The sequence below is a fragment of the Pimephales promelas genome, chromosome 12 (genome assembly GCF_988280905.1).
Source record: "Pimephales promelas chromosome 12, fPimPro1.hap1.1, whole genome shotgun sequence".
Taxonomy (NCBI): domain Eukaryota; kingdom Metazoa; phylum Chordata; class Actinopteri; order Cypriniformes; family Leuciscidae; genus Pimephales; species Pimephales promelas.
In genome coordinates, this window is record NC_142780.1 from 15568184 (window position 1) to 15591780 (window position 23597).

At 37.0% G+C, this 23597-nt stretch overlaps 2 protein-coding genes across 5 annotated transcripts in view; both read left to right on the top strand.

Moving 5' to 3' along the window:
* The window catches only part of hdac9b (histone deacetylase 9b), a 67354-nt gene that overhangs the window by 34603 nt on the left and 9154 nt on the right, over positions 1-23597 (top strand). For all 4 annotated transcript variants that reach the window (XR_016145704.1, XR_016145705.1, XR_016145706.1 and 1 more), the window contains 6 exons: positions 10545-10786; positions 10903-11053; positions 13006-13129; positions 13611-13732; positions 20689-20820; positions 21861-21976. Coding sequence is in view for 1 of the 4 variants with exons in the window: in XM_039694364.2 (XP_039550298.2) it covers positions 10545-10786; positions 10903-11053; positions 13006-13129; positions 13611-13732; positions 20689-20820; positions 21861-21976 (887 nt within the window). In the remaining 3 variants the exon portion in view is untranslated. The remainder of the gene's footprint in view (positions 1-10544; positions 10787-10902; positions 11054-13005; positions 13130-13610; positions 13733-20688; positions 20821-21860; positions 21977-23597) is intronic.
* On the top strand, positions 7052-7774 carry LOC148976980 (uncharacterized; the record flags this gene model as incomplete). The annotated part of the gene is made up of 1 exon (XM_089117553.1): positions 7052-7774. A coding segment is annotated over one exon (723 nt), but the record flags the coding sequence as incomplete, so codon positions are not given.

A 23597-nucleotide genomic window follows, 5' to 3' on the forward strand; every position in this document is an offset into this window, starting at 1 on the left:
GTTCCCATCACTTCATGGATTTAGTTTTAATTCATTTTGTTTTCATTAATTATTAATTTTAATCAAATATTCTGAATGAAACATTCTTTATCACTAGAAAAATGAAATACCCCAATTAAACATGAAAGTAATACACAGACATTTCTCCTTATCTAGAAACTTAAACTTTCTTTTCACCAAATGAGTCAAGAAACCTAGTGTTCTACAGTGAACCCTTTTTATTCCAAACCTAATTTTTGTGTACTGTGCACAAAGATGAGAAAGACTGAGCTGTCGTCTTCAATAAGGCTCTGCGGAGCAACCTGTTAGGAGGCTAAATCCAACCAACCAGGTCAGTAGGGCGTCCCGTTCCACCCATCAAAACTCTGATACCAAACAATTCAATTAATGCTCATCTGTCTAGTCAAAGCCCTTTACAAGCATGTGAGGCATTATACAGAAGAATGTGGTTAAACAACAGCCACCCGAGTGAGGCAGGCAGGCCTGTTGCACGCTCTATGGGTCAGCTATTATTAGTATGTTATTTTCAGCTTATAGCATTAGCGTGCTAAGATTAGCCACCGTGGCGCTTCGCCATCATACCATCTCCACATACTCTTAATATAACCTAACAGTGGAACAGAGTTTTTCACCGTCATGTGATAGCAGTCGGGTTTAAATCTGTTATTGTTAACGAGGGTCTACTTGTTTTAAAAAAAGACTGTTTCTTCTTTTTGTGTTTCATTTCTGTCGTTATACTCGATGCAAATAGCATCGCTGAGTGTAGAGTAGCCTATCTTAAGCAGTTCTCATAACATTGTGATCTTGAGAGTTAACTGAGGCAATTAGGGCAAGTTAAAGGGATACTCCAATTTTTTTTTTTTTTTTTGGAAATAGGCTCATTTTACAACTCCCCCAGAGTTAAACAGTTGAGTTTCACCGTTTTCAAATACATTCAGATGATTTTCTAATATTTAGAAGAATATCAGTAACCAGACAATTTCTGGTCTCATTGACTTCCATAGGAAAAAATATACTATGGAAGTCAGTGAGAGAAACTGTCTGGTTACTGAAATTCTTCTAAATATCAGAAAATCAGAATGGATGGTTGAATGAATGGATTCGAAAATGGTAAAACTGAACTGTTTAACTCTTAAGAGTGCAGATTTAAGGATTTATTCTGTAACACTAACTCATGAAACAGCTTTGAATATATGTGATCAAGAGTCGAGGCAGAAATCAATGGGAGCAATGCTGCTGTCGGAAGATGTTTTTTGTAATGCTAATGTACGCTCACTGTCAGTTTTAAACCATTGAAGCTAGTCTTTGAACAAATGTCACAGTCATTCTGATTATGTGGATTAATGCAAACACTTCAGAGGGCTAAATATTGTGTTGAATCAACAAAATAAATTGAATGAACAGGTTGAAGTCAGCGTTGGAGGAAAATATTTTGTAGTTTATTTGACTTTTGCATTTCAGCTCAAACAAAACACAGTGTCTCAAGTGTAAAGAACTCATAAATCTATTCTAATACGCTTGCAGGAATTTTATGCTCACAGAGCAAGAAGTCCCTTAATGTAGGTGATAATTAGTGACAATTAAATGATTTGTGCAGTTTGCCATCCTTGTGGTTTTTAAGATATTTCTGAATAAAATGAATGGCTGTTCATGCATCATCTTGTTGTTTATCTATAACCTTTCACTCTATGACCCCAGGTTATTTAAAAAAAAAGAGTTTTGGATTATGCTAATGACAGTGATAAGCAAGTAATTTGACCATGCAGACTACTCGAAAATTAAACATTTTGTTGGGCTGTTATGAATGTAATATGCAACATTATGAGTGGAATGACTCTCTCACTGATGCTTAATGTTATGGATGTGATCACATTTATTAAACGTGAGCTTTATGTGATATGTGATTATTTATTATTGCAATAAGTGATTTTGATTGGTTCACCAAATTTTAAAAGGTTCTAGGAAAATATATGTGCGTAATTTAGGTATTTCCTAAAATGTCCCCACAAGGATAGTAATCCCAGATTTTTTTTGTTGTTTTACAGTTTGTACTGTAAAAAAAGCATTATGTCTGAATTTCCCGATAAATCATGGAAACCCAACATTTGTGTGTGTACAGTATGTATGTACTGTATGTATATATGTAATGAAAATATAAAATATGTTTTGTTGAAATATATTTTATTTAAACCCTCAAATTTCTAAATAAAATTTACAATGAATGTCGGGGGAAGGCTATTTTTAAATAAACCAGTATTTTATACACTCATATTTTACCAGTATATTTTTTTCTGATCATGTTTTTTGTGGAATTTCCTCCCCCCATATTTTATAATGCATCCAAAAATATCCCCGAAAATATCTTTTTTTTTTTTTTTTTGCTGAATGGGATGATCTGGATTCCCCCTGTCCTGTTTTTGCTGTGAGGAATAAGCTTCTACTTAAAAATACAGCAGCGTTTCCTGCTTTAGACACGCCTGCAGCTCAGAATAACATCAGCCGTAATGAGCACTCAGTCACCGCAGCATATACAGCCAAAAAAGCATCACCCTGTTTTTGCTAAGAAACATACCGTACGTAACCCCCCACCTCCAACATAAAAAAAAAAAAATCTTACTGACAACAGAGGTTAAAAAAGATTTCCATTTAACTGTGCCTCACTACAAGAAAGGTTAACATAATATGCAGCATTTGATGCATACTAAAATATGAGCTTTTTTTTCTTAAATGTCATGAACCATGTAATTTAATTTAGGTATTCAACATTACCACCGACTCTGTCAAGCCAAATTAAACTTAAGTATATTTCCTTTCAAATTAAAAGGTAGCAAATCCTTGTGTGACACATTCCTCCCAATGAAAAGTGTCATGTATAGACGGTTCATTACGAGTCTAATTTAGTACCTTTTCACTTAACGGTGTGTGGGTGGTTTGCTTTTGTAGCTGGATGCAGCACTACAAACTCGACGCTCTGATTATCTCTGAAATCAACAGTAATGAGAAACATGAGTCTATGAGAAATGCATTGCTCAAGGGATTATGGGAAATGTAGTAGAGCAGATGTGTCACCATATCCCTTGAGTCTGACCCTCTGGGGGAAAGGGAACCGTTTGGACACAGGCCAGGATGCTTGTCATCCCTTCCTGCTAAAAATAAAACAGGGTGCTTTTACGGTCTTTGAACTTGTGTTTACTGATTCAGTGCCACATCTGCACCACAATTCTCCTCTCGTGTCATACCGTTTAGTTGAGAATTCATAAAGTGAAACCATAACTAAAGGAGACGGTTCATGAAAGCTAAGGTGCTTGAAATGTTTGTGGCGGGGGGGGGGGGGGGGGGTAAGGGTGGGAGCAGGCCGCCCAATAGCTTACATAAATTTGACGGGGTGCTTTTATTTTTGCCCGAGTTAAAATTACCAGATGGCTCCACACGTTTGACAGTCTTTCACACATTCCCTATATTAAGAGTGTGCTCAGAAATGCAGTTATATTTAGCCCAGTTACTGCTGGTTTGCGACTCTTTTCAGCTCAACTGGCGTTAATACATCGACAGCTCGTCTTGGCTTCATTGCACATAATGTTCTCGCGTAGGCTCGAGGCCAAAACACAAGGTGTGAGCATGTTTTGTCTCATAACATTGATTTAGTGATGATGTCAGGTGATGCAATAATGGACCGCTTCCTACTGTACTCTCAACAAGTGCCTTGTTGACAAATAAGATGCACGTCATAGCAGTTCTACGGCATCCAACCTATTGCTTCATTTACTACGTTTATTTAAAGCTGCACTATGCAGGATTTCCGTTTTTGTCAAATTGTGACCCCAAGAGTTGCCGTGGAGTACTTGTACTGTCGTAAATAGCATTCACGCAGAGATGTCTCTGCACTAACGGCCTGATCCCCTCCCCCTGTATACCGGTACCTGTTCAGTTGGATGGAAGCTGTAATGAGTGGAAATAAGGTGTGGCCCCTTTAAGAGCTGCGCCCTGTTGAACTGTCGACAGTCTGTATTGTATGTGCCTCGAACATCACATTTATACGGCGCCGGGTTATTTCTGTTTGAAGCTCGTTTTAGCAGATCTTTCTTGCCGTAAAGCAATTCGTTACATCGCAAGACCTGATATCACGCGACACTTCCTGATGCAAAGTTGCAAGTGTGTTTTTTCCGCTCACAGGCAACCGGGGGGCGAGACGCCCAACATTCAACCCGAAAATAGTCATATAACCATTGCAATAACTCCTAATCTATTCAGTTAAGGTAAAAAAACTGCATAGAGCTGCTTTAACAATAAATTAGGAAATCACAGTGGATTCAATCAATATGGACCTAATCCAATGACAGAAACTGTTGATGTTTGTCTAAAACATGCTTTCTGTACTAAAAATTAATATGGCGATACTGTACTAACACAGCCGAAGTTTCCTGAACAGTGCTTGAAAATCTCCAGCATGAAACAACCAGCGCGACCAGTGTAGTGCAACTCCTGAACGAAGTGAACAGTGAATCAAAACAACCAGTGTAGTCTGATTCACAAACGAATGACTCGTAGTGAGTCAGTCGTGAATTACACAATATCATTTTCAACTAAAATTGAAATCTTTTATGTGTTTTGGCAGTTCATTCACACGACAACAGCATTTTGGCGGCCTGAAACCAAACTTTTAAAAACGGGTTTCAAAGTGCAAGTTTTTGAAAACGCTACTTTTCAAAAATGCGAATTTGTGAAACCGGTGACGTCATGCGCAATTTTTTGCATGTGTATTATGTGGCGGATAGTGTTTCTTTAGCCTATAAAGTGACAATACTGGCCTGGCTGCATAATAGGCCTACAGCGGTTTTAGTCGTTTTTGTGGATCCGTGGTTTTGACAACTTTGTCGTCTGTACGCAAAAAACGCAAAGGAAATGTTACCCTCAGTAACATTCAGTGCAACAGTAAAGTATGATTCCCAAACAAATGAGTCGGTTCTTTGTTAATAAAAAACACTTTATTTACAATTTTTAATAACAGTTAATTATGGATAATTACATTACCCTAACCTTAAACCAAACCTTAACCCTAACCTCAACCCTACAGTAAGTACATGTAATTAATTAATATTACTTAGTACTTAATTATGTAATTACATTGTAACAATGTCTCCTTAATATAAGGTGTAACCCAGTGTAGTAACTGGCTGGTTGTTCATATGACAATGTGTTTAGATAGCCTACACACACAAGTTTTTTTGACAACATTTGTTTTTACATTGCTTTAACTCATCAAAATAAGTTCTTTCTGTGTGTGTTTGTCTCATCAATTTACTTTTGATTATACTTTTTATTATACTGTTATTCATGATTCAACTCATTTGTTAGGTCAGTTTGTAATCTAAGTTGAAATGACTTCAACATCCAAGTTGATTGTACTTAAAAAAATACAGTTTTACAGTGTAAAAAGTCCAATCACCTTTTGCAAGAATTGTTTGACATTTATTAATGAATTTATCTCATTTAGCAGTGGAATTTCATCCCCCCCTAAATATTTATTCCTAAAAAGTATTAAAAGAATGGTTAATGCAACTGTTGATGAGGAATCAAAACTGGAATCATTCGATTCTTTACAGTTTCCATCCCTAGGCCTAATATTTCACATCAGAAGAAGTCTTAGTTTTGACCTTCAATGACGTCAAAGCTTCTCTTTCCAGCAATGTGTCACAATGATGTCACGCCTTTTGCCTGGAACAGGGTTAAGTTGTGTCATCCAGAGGTCCATTTGGTCTAACCTGGCCATTCTTAATCTCCAAACCGCCTGCTACCTGCTGAGTTGACCTGAGGTTTCTTCACCGAGATCTTGGTTGGATGGTCGATCAAAGTGTATCTTTTTAACGACGGTAGCGGGGAGGGCAAGCAGGGAAACATGAGATAAATGAGATATCACCGTGGCAAGCGCTCCAAGCCAGCAGGTGTTTTTGAGGCTATTTTTAGCTCCATTAGGGCAGCGAGCCCAATGCCTGTGACTCATTGTTGAAGCTCATTGGCTGACTCCATGAGTGCTGTAACAAGCTCCTCTTTGTGAAGAGCTCTCTCAAGTCAGAATTAATATTCCCCCCATCATTCCAGGATGCTTAGGGTCATCACTACAGAGAGCCGCAAATGTCTCTTCAAACTCTTTTCCAAGAAGTGACAACAAACCAAGGTGAATTTTTGGTAAACACCCAGAAGTTGGCTTCAAACGCTTGCTTCGAGCTCTACTGGAGCTGACAGGCATAGCTGACCGTGTATGAGTGCCGACAGAAAGAGGGAGCGAGCGTGTGTGTGTGTGTTTGTTTCTGTCTTATATAAGGGATGATATAATATCCATGGGTGCTCTCGGGGAGGAGACACCATACAGCGCAGCTCAATATCTGCAGGAAGAGGAGTCGTTATGATGTCGCCAGTGTTGCCATGGCAGCCGGTTTGGGTGGTGGATTGGGTGTGCGTTTTGTCATAGTCTAAGATTGCACCACTTGCTTTTATGTTGCTATTTATAATCAGCGGTTGCGCATGCAGACATTTTTGATGATGGTGAAGAACATTATGTTCAATCAAACAAGCATAGAAATGCTTCACCATTAATGTGTGAATTGCTGCGTGTGTCACAATAATTGCCTTGCTATGGCAACTCATTAGGGGAATATTCTAGGCTTAAGAGACACTGGTTCATGGATAGAATTCATGCTTTAAAGGCTTTGCCTCTATTTTGTGTGTGCGTGTGTGAGCATTGAACAGGTGGTAGTGTGTTATGCCAACAAGCTTTATAAGGATTAAAGATACATAGCTAATTAATATAGTGTCTTGCATCTAGTGTGTTTACTAAAATACTATCTATCTATCTATCTATCTATCTATCTATCTATCTATCTATCTATCTATCTATCTATCTATCTATCTATCTATCTATCTATCTATCTATCTATCTATCCATTTATCCCCATCTATCTATCTATCTATCTATCTATCTATCTATCTATCTATCTATCTATCTATCTATCTATCTATCTATCTATCCATTTATCCCCATCTATCTATCCATCCATCCATTTATCCCCTTCTATCCATCCATCCATCCATCCATCCATCCATATATCTATCCATTTATCCCCATCTATCTATCCATCCATCCATCCATCCATTTATCCCCTTCTATCCATCCATCCATCCATCTATCCATTTATCCCCTTCTATCCATCCGTCCATATATCTAACCATTTATCCCCTTCTATCAATCCATCCTTCCATCCATCCATCCATCCATCCATCCATATATCTATCCATTTATCCCCATCTATCTATCCATCCATCCATCCATCCATTTATCCCCTTCTATCCATCCATCCATCCATCCATCCATCCATCCATCCATCTATCCATTTATCCCCTTCTATCCATCCATCCATCCATCCATCCATATATCTATCCATTTATCCCCTTCTATCCATCCATCCATCCATCCATATATCTATCCATTTATCCCCATCTATCCATCCATCCATCCATCCATCCATTTATCCCCTTCTATCCATCCATCTATCCATCCATCCATCCATCCATCTATCCATTTATCCCCTTCTATCCATCCATCCATCCATCCATATATCTATCTATCCATTTATCCACATCTATCCATCCATCCATCAATTTATCCCCTTCTATCCATCCATCCATCCATCCATCCATTTATCCCCTTCTATCCATCCATCCATCCATCTATCCATTTATCCCCTTCTATCCATCCATCCATCCATCCATATATCTATCCATTTATCCCCTTCTATCCATCCATCCATCCATCCATCCATCCATATATCTATCCATTTATCCCCATCTATCCATCCATCCATCCATCCATCCATCCATCCATTTATCCCCTTCTATCCATCCATCCATCCATCCATCTATCTATCCATTTATCCCCTTCTTTCCATCCATCCATCCATCCATCCATATATCTATCTATCCATTTATCCACATCTATCCATCCATCCATCAATTTATCCCCTTCTATCCATCCATCCACCCATCCATCCATATATCTATCCATTTATCCCCATCCATCCATCCATCCATCCTATCATTCATTTGTTCCATGTCATTCTATCGTTCGTTCTATTTATTTGTCTGCACTGTAAAATTCCTCAAATTATTACATGTATACTTTGTATCTTTTTTTTTCCTGCACTGACTCCTTTGAGTTTTACTTACCCCCAATACTTAATAACTTTAATAACTTTTCAGTAACTTTATTTATTTAGTCAATTCGAATACTTTGGACAAATCAATTGGATTAATACAGTAAAGTTTATTTGAATAAAAAAAAATCACAAAAGAAGTCTAATTAAAATAATATTTCAAGTGTTACATTTTTTGTCTACATAATCAAAGACGGGACCAACAACATTGACTTTTAGCACAGACAAAAAATAAATCAGACATTTTTCAAAATATCTTCTTTTGTGTTTTACAGAACAAGAGAGTGATGCAGGTTTTGGAGAACATTATTTTTTTTTTTAACCTGAAACCATATTCTCAGTTATCGATTCTGTGCAGTTTATCAGCATTGACATTGTGTACTAAAATGCTCATTAAAAACTAGCCAACTAATCCATCATGTTGACCAAGAGGAAAATCTATTGACTCAGTCATGTTTCCAGACACTTGATTACTCAGATGATCTTAAAGTGAATTGTTTTCTGTGGGGCTTCCTGATGTTACATCATTCCCAATTGTGTAACAACCACTTCAGCGAGTACTTTTCCTAAATGTGAAACCTAGATTCACTGAACCATAAGTACATCTTGACAAGCCTCTCTGTAAACTTCTTTGTCTTTGTTCTCCACACCCATAGAACATTCTGTCCATACGTGCACTTTCCAAACCCCATCTCTAAGTAATTGCTTTTCCTCTTTCATAGAGACACATTCTCTTATGATAAACATCTCCTCTGTGTTTCAGGCTTGCTATTGATTTTTCACTCTGTTGGATATATATTTATATATAGTTCTTGGGGCCTCAGGGGTGTCCTGTTTTTTGTACCTGGTGCATTACTTGTAATGAGGCACAGCTTGAAGACTACAGCAGCAATTTTCCATAATGATGAAGGTGTGATGCTGGCTCTAAGGGGGAAGAACGGCAGGGGAATAAGAGGCAGGAACACAAACATCACAACTATTATGTGACATACATAACAATGTGGCACTGCAGTCTCCTTTCAAACCAGAGTCAGTACACATTGGACCAAATCATGGCTAGTCAGCTTTGGAATTAGTCATACTGAGATTCTTATATACACACTAATGCAAATAAACAAATAAAAATAGAGTTGCTTCAGCTCTCTCTACTGCTATATCAGAGAAACTCCTATGAGGCCATACATTCTTGATGATTTTGAGATGTAGTTGGTTGTTTAAGGCCAATTATATGAAAAATTCTAACTATCATAAGTTTTAAAAATCGCTCTACCATAATTACATTAATATAATGACAAATAATATTGTTAGAGCAATTTTCCCAGCTGATGAACATTGACAATATTGAAAGCCAACTTGACTTAACTTTTTACTGAACATAACTAAAGCTAATTTGGTAACAATTTCTTTTTACAGTACAGTGTATTTACAGTGTACTTACCTAGAAAGTACTGGCTAATATAAGGTATAAGTACAGGGTCAGTACTAGTTATTACCCAGTAATTGTAGTTACTAAAATAAGTACATTGGAAATAAGTACAAGTACAGTATTTACATGGGTAACTGGACCGTAAAAGCAAGTGTTACTGCTATTTTTTTATGGAAGCTTGTTTCCTTTTTTTATTAAAAAATAAAAAAGGTAATTGCGACTTTCTCGCAATTCTGACTTTTTTTTATCTCGGAATTGTGAAATAAACTCGCAAAAATCAAAATAAAAAAACTCGCAAAAAACAAAAATGTTCTGATTTTATAACACAGAAGTGCAACTTTATATCACACAATTCTGACTTCATATCTCGCAATTCTGCAAAGTGTTTAGAAATGTACTCGTTGAATGCATGCTGTTTTCATACGTTTTAGATTTTTTGAAATTTTACATTGTAATGTTTCTAAAAATGTCATGTGGTGCAACTATTAAGTAAAAAAGTAGTAGCATATTTTCCTCGTATCTTGAATACTTGTGAGTGTACACATTTTAATTCATATATATTCGCATTATTCTATTTTATATATTTTTAAAATACATTTGTCAAGGTTAAAAGTTCCGTTGAAAAAAAGTTACACCACATGACATTGCCATAAATAGAAAAAAGCCAAATTTTCTGATATTTTAATGCATGTTGTTTAGACCACATGACTTTTTTGGTTGCACCAAATGTTTTTCAAATATTATGAATTTCAAGACCATATTTTGTTACAAAATAATATTGTAATATGTTTAAAGAATGTCATACCTGATCGTTACAATATCTCTGAATGATTAATAATAATAACCCTTCAAAACATATAAAGACATCTGTACTAAATCCTTGCATTCTCGCCCCCTTTTTTTTTTCTCAGTGGACATTAAGCCAGAAGTTCCACTGGCTCTTGATCCAGGCTCCCCGTTGGACTTGCGTACAGACGTTAGGATGCAGGGTTCTGCTTCGGACCCCATTGTGTGGGAAAGACAGCTTCAACAAGAGCTGCTCCTCATTCAGAAGCAGCAGCAGATTCAGAAACAGTTACTCATCAGTGAGTTCCAGAAACAGCACGAGAACCTGGTTCGCCAGCACCAGGCCCAGATACAGGAGCATTTGAAGGTAACAACACAACCATATTGACATACTAAGTTGATACAACGCAAAAAGCAAGAAGTGCAATACAACCATACAGTCTGACTAGATAAATGAATATGTAATAAACATCTGCCTCTCAGTTGCAGCAGGAACTACATGTCATGAAGCAACAACAGGAGCAGCTGGAGAAAGAGAGGAAACTAGAGCTACAGAGTCAGGAGAGAGAACTGGAGAGGCATCGGCGTGAACAACAAGTCCTGGTCCTCCGCAACAGAGAGCGGAGCAGAGAGAGTAAGAGCTCATCATCACGATCACCCACACAACACTCAAACACTGCACAACCTGTCTGTGTCTAATGACATCAAAATGGCATCAGTCAGTCAAATGATGTCTGGGTCTTTTAACACAAGATGAAACTGACAAAAAACTACTATATATAGTCGGCTAGATCTGAACTGTACGCCGGTTTATATTTATTTTTTTAAAGGGAAAATGTAACAAATGACATTAAAAAGTAAATATAATGGAGGGTAAAAGTTCTTGAAAAAGCAACATCGAAAATAACAAAGGAAAAGGTAAAGTACATGTATGTGCGTAATTGGGTAAAATGTGGGTAAATGTGACCAATGCCACTTCAAATAAATGTATATATTAGTTAAACCTTAACAGTATGTTTATTTTATAAAACAAATGCAAAAAACGGATATGGGTGAATACACTGTAAAAAAATATTGTTTGTTTAACTTAAAAAAGTAAGTAACCTGGTTGCCTTAAAATTTTAAGTTGATTGAACTGGAAAAAGTAAGTTAATACAATGAAGGAGAATGATTTAATCATCAGAAACTCAAAATTATATGTTATCTCAACTAAATAAATTATTATAAAGTTGATTTGACAAAAGAAAATATGTTGTGATAACAAATCTTGAAAATATTTTTTTACAGTGTATGAATGTTACATTTTCCCTAAAAGAATACATATATTTTTATGTACATATATTGTTTATACATATTTATATATTTGTAAACCCTTTAATATGTATGTATGTGTAATATATATACTATATATACTATATATATATATATATATATATATATATACTGTGTATATATAAGGTTTACAACTAATATGTATAAATGTGCATAAATAATATATAGAATTACTTCATTACAGATTAATAAAAATTTTGGGAGGAAATGTGAAATTGTCATCTCATAATGTAAAAAAAACTAGAGCTGTGCAAAGATTAATTGCGATTAATCGAATTCAAAATAAAAGTTTGTGTTTACATAATATATTTGTGTGAGCTGTAATTATTTTCGATATATAAATACACACACATGCATGTATATATTTAAGAAAATGTGTTATTCATATATAAAAAAATTATATATAATATAGATTATGTTTTGATTATGTTTGATTATGTATATATATATATATATATATATATATATATAGTATTTACAAACAAATAATTATTAAATATATACCTGTACATGCATGCATATATATTTATATATACAAAAAAATATATACACAGCACACACACATATATTATGTAAACACAAACTTTTATTTGGGATGCGATTGATCGCAATTAATCTTTGCACTGCACAGCCCTAAAAAACAAAACAAAAAAAACAACAAAACAAACTAAAATACAATTTGATTGGACCATTAAATTTTAATAGACTTAATTTCAATAGGCTCCCTTTTCTATATGCATGACATAATCACTTTTAATGGGAAATATGACTGAATATGAATGTTCTGGACAGGTTTCATAAGGTTGACCCATAAACGGATCACTTAGAACTTCATTTTTGCTCATGAAGTACGATGCATGAATGGTGCCTCACTCCCGCTGTCCAGAAGAGGGAGATATTCCTTCATTTGTTTAAATGTGCTCAAACATATTTAGCCAATAATGCTATATAGGCATCTGAACTGTAGCTTTTGAGAAGAGCGTGTGGGTGAATGTGTAGGAGAGATGCTATTGTTTGAGTTGAGGCTGATCCTGCTGTGTCTGGGAGTGGCAGTAATACAATCATTTCTCTGACCTTGAAATGAAGCCAAAACTCTGCAAGCATTCTTTCTGTTTACAGTGACTCTAACCAGAGACCTAGCTGAGCTTTGTCAGGATTGTCTCAGTTTTATTGAATGCCTTGTAAATCTAAATATAATTTGATTAAACCCCAAGATGTTTATGATTTCTCTGTGTGCGTTTCCTGGTCTGACAGGTGCAGCGGCCAGCACTGAGGTCAAGCAGAAACTACAAGAGTTTCTGTTGAGTAAATCCACCAAAGACGGCATGTCGAATGGGGTCCCCCAGAAAATCACACAGGGCTCCAAAATGTGGTACACGTAAGTAACCTGCACAAACCTCAAACCATTTGCTTTTTTAAATAAGCTGAAATGTGTTATTTCAGACTTTTCATTTTAAATGGATTAGATTCACTATTCAGACATATTCACTATTAACTAGTTGCTTATTAGCATGCATACTAACACCTAAAATAACTACTACAGCAACTACTGTACTTTATTACTATCAATAAGCAGTAAGAGGGTTTTTTTTTTAGGGAAAACCCCAACTTTAAAGGGTAGTGTTTAAAAATATTAAATACAAATAAAGTTAAATGTAGGCTACTTATTGTTTATAAAATAAATTAAGCAAGACTGGAAGCACTTTTCAGATTTTCCAACGTAATACAGTTTTGATTTTAGCTAATAATCCATAAAGTGATACTAAGGTGGATGGTACTAGAGCGCATAAGGGCTGTCAGCTGTATTTATGACTGTGAGGTAAGTTCAGGAGTTCAGTTTGCATCTCCTTTCTGTTCAGGGCCTCCCATCACACCTCTCTGGAGCAAAGTTCACCTCCTTTGGGAGGCGCGTCCTCCTCCTACAAGATCTCCCTGCCCTCCCCACAGGACTGCCGGGACGACTTTCCTCTGAGGAAGACAGGTAGCTTTCTAAAAGTTGGCCGCGCAAAATCCATTTTTTGTCTCAAAAGTCACACAATCCGTTCCCATATCATTTTGTGATATTGCCAAAATGTGTGTTGCACATACAATATTTAATTTGTAGCTCTGCCCACAATTCATTGCTTCTTGCACTAAGGAGGGGTTCTGATTAGAGTGTTTTTCCCAGAATTACAGGATCCCTTGAGAGAGATAATACCCGTATTTGCATTATTTAATGGATAGTTTAAGTACAGTAAATGAATAGATTTCCACAGTAGGATTTCTTTCCCTCATAGCAAGCGATTGAACCGCAAATTTCCTAAAACACTACAAGGTATATAATTTTCAGCTATATAAGAGGCTTTAATAATTTTGAAAATCCTTGACTTTCACAAGAAAACACCACAGGTTTGTTGACTCAATGTTGGAGGGAGTCTCATAGGAAGTCAGTATTAGTGTGAGTTATGACTCCCACTTGGCCGGCCAGTCACGAGTTCTCGCAAAGGGCGAACTGTTCATAACTATGCTGTTAAGTCACGGAAATGACATTACATTCCTTCCCCTTTGTGTCCCTTTGAATTATGATGGTAAACAATTATACCTGCTTAAATGCTTCACCATATGGGTTGGCATGTTGTGTATTTACGTAATTTAGGGATCAGGCAATGGAGGTTTAATCCCAAATTATGCAGACTGTGTGTGCCAAATGTAAACTAATCTAAGTTAATTATGTAGGTTGTTCTGTTCAAATCAGCTCTTTATGGACACATGAAAGAGACATGTTTATTGTCTTAGCTTTTCAACAGTAACCTCCCAGTTTCAGCATCAATTTCTGCTTCGCTCCACTGAAACCAGCCAATATCCTGAGAACTTAAAGGAGCGGAAGGTTCTGGAATCCAAACAGCCTGCTGAGAAAGCAGTCCCAACAAAGAAAAAAAGAAAAGAAAAAAAGGCTTGAGCTGTTGCTGTTATGAAAACTTACAAATATGGACTGCTTTGGTCCCTATTACAGATTATTAAGATCAGTAACATATTATTGATAGGCCATGATAAAGGAAAGGGAAAATCTTGTTAAAACACATGCCAATTTTCTTTTTCTTTTTTTTTTTTAGAAATGTCTCTTATATTGGGTTTGTGCGGTTTTGAAAAAACCTTTTTATACATTTTACAAAATGTTTAAATTTAATAACTCTAAAAATGTCATGTGGTGTAACTGTATTTTTGTGTATACATCTTAATTTTAAAATATATTTTTCTTTTTTTTTTACTAACTCTAACAATATTTTACTAGTTTTGCACAGAGACTTTTTGACCTTGACAGACACTCGATGATAATTGCCTGTTTTACGTTCTTTGTCTCTATGTTTCGGCATGTTGGTTGCACGACATGACTTTTTTAAATACGAAAATACTAAATTATATTACAAATTCGACGTTTTTTATTATATAACTTATTGAAGTGACACATTTTTGGAAATAAACCGTTTCATAGAGAATTAACTTTTAATGTTTGCCAAATCATATCAATATATGCTACCGAAAGCCAAATAAGTGTCAGGAATAACCCGTCCTTTATGTGTGTTAATCTTATCCATTTGCCTAAACCTTTTAAAACGTATTTCCTGCTAGTTGGATTTCCAACTCTAGGCTATATGTGGTCACACCCGTGTAAGGACCCCTCCCCCTCTCTTCCTGTCTGTCTCCATTAGATGCACACAACAGGAGCCACACAAAGATGCTGGTTGTTTCCAGCATCTCATGGGAGATGCTTGACTGGCATATGTCAAAGGTTTTAGGTTAGCGCTGTAGAGAGAATTAACCAAAACAAGGCTGTTTTGTGAGTGCTACAAGAACTGACACTTTTTCAAGAGGTAATCCTTAATTTCCCGGGGGTCCTCAATGCTGTATCATCTACATAGCTCAATGTGGCTTTGGTTTGTTCTCACTGTTGTGAAAAAACCCTTGATTAAACTTGTCAAAGAAAAACAAGCTGTTTATCTCCAAAGAATCACATGATTAGCTTGTTTAACTTTGTGCCAAGTTCTGGACTCAAAAAGATCCGTGTGGTGTGGGGGCACTTGACACTGCTGCGGGCAAGAATAGCCCAGCTTATTGAAGACTGGGAAAAACTCCTTCTTATGACCCACATACCATGTTGAGCAGGTGCAACTGAGATAAAGGGGATATGAGTTTGTGTGTCTTAAATGTGGATATTTTGGGCCGTCTGACCAGGCATGATTTATTATGATCCAATGATGAAGTAATATGTTTGCAAGGGCAGTGTTGTTGCATCACAAAGCCCTCATCTCCTGGGTAAACAGGTGTTTGTATTTTTACTAATGAGAGAAACAAGTATCAAAGAGGCCATAGACAGGATAATGTGTGTGCACAGATGGGTTATCTTTAGAAGGTCTGACTCTGCTCTTCTTTTAAAGGCCCCCTGAAATCAAAATTTAAGTTATTTAGCTTTTAGTGTGAATATGTTAGCCTTAGGGTTATGCAAAATGCCAGTGTGTTCCAAAACTATGACAAAATTCCCATTTAGGAGATATAAGGATTCAAAACGAAAGGTACAAAAGCTGTCACTGGGGCGGTACCTTTTCAAAAAGGTACACTTTTGTACCTAAAGGGTGCATATTGGTACCATAATTGTACAAATATGTACCATGAAGGTATCAATATGCACCTTTAGGTACAAAAGTGTACCTTTTGAAAAGGTACCGCCCCAGTGACAGCTTTTGTACCTTTTTTTCTGAGAGTGCATAACCAAGGACTTCTTCTGTCCAATCAAATGCTCTCTAGAATCTAAAGCGTCCCGCCTCTTATGCTATAAATACGACCTGGCCAGAGCGACCGTTGACGCATCACAGAGCAATATGGGTTGAAGGTGTGTGTTCGGTTGCTCGAATGCTAGATTTGTATTCCGTTTTCCAATTGTTTGTTGGTTAAAGCTACACTGTGTGATTTTTACCCCCATCTAGCGGTGAAAAGGTATATGATCATCCAGTGAATATTAGTTTCTGTTCCTCTCAATTCCGATTTCGGTGGTCAATGTAGTCCAAGATTATGGCTTCCAGTTCAAATTCGTCCATGAGTGTAACTCAAACGTAAACACGAAAGGCGAAGCTTGAATTAACGGGTATGTCCCTCTTTGGCTAATGTACTTTCAAGATGGAGGGGCAACATGGCGACCGACATTAGAACCCCTTACCCGTATGTATTTTCAATGGCATATTATACACTCACGAGAATACTTTATGACTTGAACGAAGTAAATATACATTAATGAGCACATATATTTTTGAAAGAACTAAGTGTTTTTAGCTAAGAATAAACTAAAAGAGTTACACAGTGTAGCTTTAAGAATGAAATGGCTATAGAATTAATTCACACCTATTGAATCCAACCTACTCACTGGCCACTTTTTAGCAACACCTGTTCAACTGCTTGTTTACACAAATACCTAATCAGCCAATCACATGGCTAGAACCCAATGCATTTAGGCATGTAGACATGGTCAAGATGATCTTCTGAAGTTAAAACTGAGCATCGAATGGTAAAGAAAGGTGATGTAAGAGAACATTGCGTGGAAAACTGTGTTAATTGACCATGATCTTAGTAGAGATTATCTTTTTTGACACTTTACACATATAGGCTACACTCCTCACACTTGTCCAACACATGCTAACCCACACAATATTGAGAGGAACTTCATCTTGGAGTTGAGACAACACAATAAATAGAACTCGGCAGTGTGTACCCTCCAGTGCTGCTTTCAAAGGTAATCATATGATTGATTTATAGGCCTGTTAAGTCTTTGCCTCATACATATTCCTATTTGGCTTGCCATCCAGGCCATATACGTCAGCTCGGGGAAAAATCAAGCAGGTGTCGGGCCTGTCTCTCCGACAGAGTGATGGCCATTGTTTTTAGTGAAGCTGTGGAGTAGAGTGATGAGTTCTCCCATGGCATCACGATCACAGCCTCCTACTAAACCCACCAACAATCGCTCTTCCACCTCCACAGCAATAGGGTAGCGTTCCCGTGGTGACAGGCTGTAGCGCCGATATAAAAATAGAAGGCAATCAGGACAGTGTGGGGTGCAAGGCGGATTGGAGAGGGCTCCCTGCAGTTCGCTCTCAGCCCACTCCGCTTGCGGGATTTACATCCCATTAGCGCACTGCTGGATGGGAGCAGACAGTCTTGCCTCTGCTTTTGAAGAGGCCTGAAATAGCAGCTCAGCCTGCGGTCCAGTTCTTTCCCTTGAGATTACTACTTACAGCTGTGTCTTCCCATGACTCCCTCTGCTCATACAAGTCATCTGTAAGGTCATTTACATTTGGTCAACTGTCTTTTTAGGATGGCAACAATACGTTTCTAAAATAAATCAAGATCATAAGACCTTAACCGGAGGGCCGAATGGCATAAAGTGGCGAACAAACAATAATACAAAAATATATATACTCACCTAAAGGATTATTAGGAACACCTGTTCAATTTCTCATTAATGCAATTATCTAATCAACCAATCACATGGCAGTTATTTGAATGCATTTAGGGGTGCGGTCCTGGTCAAGACAATCTCCAAACTGAATGTCAGAATGGGAAAGAAAGGTGATTTAAACAATTTAGAGCCTGGCATGGTTGTTGGTGCCAGACGGGCCGGTATGAGTATTTGCTGAGTATTTGAGTATCTGTTCAGTTACTGGCATTTTCACGCACAAACATTTCTAGGGTTTACAAAGAATGGCGTGAAAAGGGAAAAAACATCCAGTATGCGGAAGTCCTGTGGTGGAAAATGCCTTGTTGATGCTAGAGGTCAGAGGAGAATGGGCCGACTGATTCAAGCTGATAGAAGAGCAACTTTGACTGAAATAACCACTCGTTACAACCGAGGTATGCAGAAAAGCATTTGTGAAGCCACAAAACACACACCATTGAGGCGGATGGGCTACAACAGCAGAAGACCCCACCGGGTACCACTCATCTCCACTACAAATAGGAAAAAGAGGCTACAATTTGCAAGAGCTCACCAAAATTGGACAGTCGAAGACTGGAAAAGTGTTGCCTGGTCTGATGAGTCTCGATTTCTGTTGAAACATTCAGATGGTAGAATCAGAATTTGGCGTAAACAGAATGAGAACATCCATCATGTCTTGTTACCACTGTGCAGGCTGGTGGTGGTGGTGTAATGGTGTGGGGGATGTTTTCTTGGCACACTTTAGGCCCCTTAGTGCCAATTGGGCATTGTTTCTGACCATGTCCATCCCTTTATGGCCACAATGTACCCATCCTCTGATGGCTACTTCCAGCAGGATAATGCACCATGTCACAAAGCTTGAATAATTTCAAATTGGTTTCTTGAACATGACAATGAGTTCACTGTACTAAAATGGCCCCCACAGTCACCAGATCTCAACCCAATAGAGCATCTTTGGGATGTGGTGGAACCAACAAATCTCCAACATCCAACAAATCTCCATCAATTGCAAGATGCTATCCTATCAATATGGGCCAACATTTCTAAAGACTGCTTTCAGCACCTTGTTGAATCAATGCCACTTTGAAGTAAGGCAGTCAAACACAGTATTAGTATGGTGTTCATAATAATCCTTTAGGTGAGTGTATATGTGTGTATGTGTATATATATACACATACACACATATACACTCACCTAAAGGATTATATATATATATATATATATATAGGGGATGTGAAGCAAAACCAGTTGAGAACCACTGATCAACATAATGAGTTGCTCACTGGGTGGTACTACTGCACAATGGGGAACTGATGGTGGAAAAAAATAAAACATCACTTATAATAATGAGACAAAATTTCCGTATTTCTGGCTGCTAGTTGTGATGTGGGTGTTTTCCAAAGGGAGGCACTGAATGTGTGGCTGACTTACTCACTCACTTCCCATCAGGGAGTTGTTTAGAAACACTTGCCCGTAGATTACAGTCATGCAAAACAGACACTTCTCCATAATTCCAACGGTATTTAAATGATGAAAAAATGCTCCATTGGGTGTAATTTGAATATAATGATGTAAATAGTTTTTTGTCGAATTTTTTTTTATATGTTTTGAATTAATATGATTTTCCATAGAAGACATGTTACTTTAATTCGCCAAAACATCTGCCAACATTGTCTATTAATTTAATTACTATTGTACAGAGACTCGCTATAAAAAACTCAACTAAAAACCATAAAATTGGCTTAATAATAATCTTAATAGTTGGATTAATAATATCAATTTAAGTTGCCGTGACTATTATTGTAGTATTTTTAAAAATGTTATATTATTCAAATCTTAATATAATAATATATTTGCATTAATAATAACAAATTGTTCAACTAAAATACAGTAAAATGTTGGTTTGATTTGTTATTATCAATGTTAAAAATGAATTTGTGGAAACCTTCTCTGAAGAATAAAGATTGAAATAGTAATATTTTTAAACATTATAAATGTCTTCACTTTTAATAACTTGAATATGTCCTTGCTGTATAAAAGCATTAATTTCTTTAAATAAATAAAAAAAACCTACTGAGCCCAAACTAATATTATAAATTACTATTTTACCATGTTCAAACATTATCCATTCCAACATTTTTCTTTCTTTCTTATATATTTTATTATTATTATTCACTTTTGATGGTTAGTGTATGTCAAACCTTTGTGTTACTCAGCCTAATTTACTCCAGGTGATGATTGAACTCTTTGAAAACAGCCTTTAAATGCCCACAGATCTAATCTCAGACCGACAACATCACAGCACAGGAATGCTACTACACCACACTGTGGATTCCCCTTTCCTGCTTACTAACAGGCACAGCTACAAATACATCAAAACATTTCCGTGACAACACTTAGCTAAATAAAGCATAGAATCTAAAGTCGATTTTAGATTGGGAATATTTGATTTAAATGTGTCACTGTTTTCTCTTCAGTCTCAGAGCCCAATCTAAAGGTGCGGTCCAGGTTAAAGCAGAAGGTTGCAGAGAGGAGGAGCAGCCCACTTCTCAGGAGAAAGGAGGGGAGCATCATGACACCCTACAAAAAGAGAGCCCTGGAGCTTCTGGGTAGGAGTGCCGTCCCATAATGCATCTCACATTAGACAATATACCTGGGGCATAAACAATAAGACATCCTACTGGTTGGCATCCACTGTCTGTGAAGCTCAGTGTTATTATGTAACGGCCGCTCTGGCAGGTGTAATCCGGAGTGCCATCCAATGTGGTTTGGAGCCTTGGCCGGTTGAATGATTTTTCCATGGTATTTCAGTCGCTTATGTATATTTATAACGTATCAGTGGCAGCAGTTGGTGGTTGGGTTTGGAAAAACACAGTGGGAAGATTGTCATCCAGTAAATCTTATGTAAAGATGTGAAATGTGATATCATTCTATTGCTGTTTGCCAGATGCCAGTCAGTTTCTCATATAATACATAGAGAGATGGATCAATGACATAACATGGATTTTTGTGTGCTGTCAAAACGATTAATCGTGGTTAATCGCATCTAACTTAAAAGTGTGTGTTCACATATTTATACTGTATGTGTGTATAATTATTATTAAATTTTATATATATATATATATATATATATATATATTGTAAGAAACACATAATTGTATATACACACACACATTATAGTAGAAGATGGTAGAAGATATGACTAATCGATTTGACAGCACTTTTTTGCCTGGATTTATTCATTTATTTTAAAGTACATAAAAAAATCTAATATATATTGAATGACTTAAATAAATCTTTTTAAATAAACAAATAAAAATTCATTCGCCATTGTGGGAATAATATATAATAATGTGATCCATAAAAGTCCATAAAAAGATCCATAAAAAGTAACTGTAATCTCAATTACAAGTACTTAAGTACTTGTTATTACAAGTTTAATTTTTGCAATCTGATTACATAATTGTGTGTGTGTGTGTGTGTGTATATATATATATATATAAATTCTTTTACCTTGAAAATTGCAGGTAAAATATACTTAGTTGAAAACTTTTGTTGATATATATATATAGATCTGTACAGTATATAAATGATGATGCCAATGATGTATACACTTGAACTTATGTCTGTTTAATTGAATCTTCCCCAGAATCCACAGCCAGTAGCAGTGCACCAGGATCGGGGCCCAGTTCACCCAACGGGGCCTGCAGTGCCTTAGGGGCTGAAAACGGACCCTCCTCATTACCAGTCACCACACGCACTGAGGTACTTACATTAAACATGTTTTATTACAGGTACAAAACCCTAACAGTTTAGGTTTCTCTCAGAATTTTCATCAAAGCTTTCCTGAAAGATTAGACCCTGTACGACTTAAAGAAAAGTTGATGGCCACCAGGCCACACCCATACGTTTCCTCGACACAAACCCAGCCTGTCCTTGTGCAGCTATGAAAACAGAACTCTGTCTCTACAGCATGTGACCTGCTTGTCCGTCGCAGTCCAATGAAAACGGCTCCCAGCACAGACAATAAAGAGTCAGTTCACTTCCTCCCACAAACTCCCGCTCTATAACCGCTAACATTTACTGGCACAGCTATGTGGTTTTCTTTGCCTGCGGCTCTCGTAAAGTGCAGGGCAAGAAAGCGTAGATCAGATACTGGTTGAAACAAAGCTACAGACATTACATCTGAGCCAGACATTTACACCTTCAATACAGCCTGCATTTTAAAGGAATATTCCAGGTTCAGTACAAGTTATGCTCAATCGACAGCACTGTTGTTGTTATGTTGATCACCACAAAAATAATTTTGACCTTCCATTTCTTTAAAAAAAAATCTAAATTCTGGTTTACAAATTTGTAAATGTTAAAAAACTCACTGTCTCAAAAGTATGAGCACAAGTTAAATATAAAAAAAATATATGTTAAGATGAGTTTTTATTTGATTTTTTATGAAGAGCTTTTATAAATTAAAGAATGTCAGATTTTAAATTGGCTGCTATTTAATGAAATGAATATATGCGCTGCGTGTTTAAAGGTGAAGCGCAACACTGTGTTCGTTTATATGTCAGCAGCTAATAATAACAATAATAATCTCATAATATTATTAATTTATGATCACAAAATTTTGGGTAAAAAGTACTCAGCCCTTCAAACAAGCTCTTTTTAGAGATTTTTATAAAAAAAAAAAAAATCGCGATTATACATATTTTCTTCTCCAAATCGCGAATCCCTACTGCCGATTGAGCATAACGTATTGAACCCAAAATGTTCATTAGCTCCCCCTGGCTCACTTCCTGGTGGCTTCACGGCTCGGTTCCTCCAGGTCCCTGTGGACTTTGCTCACAAAGAGGTGTATTCTGGGCAAATGTGACATGTCTCTGTGAAGCCTCAGCTTAGCAGCTGTGTTATTCTTTAACACCACTGTTTACACTCCCATGGACCTCCAATGCAATAGCCGAGAAGGAATGCTTATTGCGCTGTGATCCAGGGTCGAGGTGGTGGGTGGTTGAGCTTAATTGATCCACCAGCCGCTGGTAGCCAAAGACACGCTAACAACACAAACACGCCCGATCGCTATTGTATTGACACAAGCTTGACGTCTCATGGATCGGACCACTGGGTCGAGTTGCTACCCGCAGACAGCGCGCCAGTTTCGAAAGCGAGCCGTGTTTGTGATCCGTTACATTGGGTATCTTCTTTCAGAGGGAACTGGTCCCCTGGGTCAAATAAGGCCGGATATCCACATACAGGTCAGTGAATAAGCAGGAGGGATTGAAGGATAAACAGTACAGCCTCTCTGCCACATGCTGGTGGAGGAAGTACAGTCGAAAACTGATCAGTGGAATACAGTTCGTGAAATGATAGAGATGTGGGTTTCTCCGTTGCC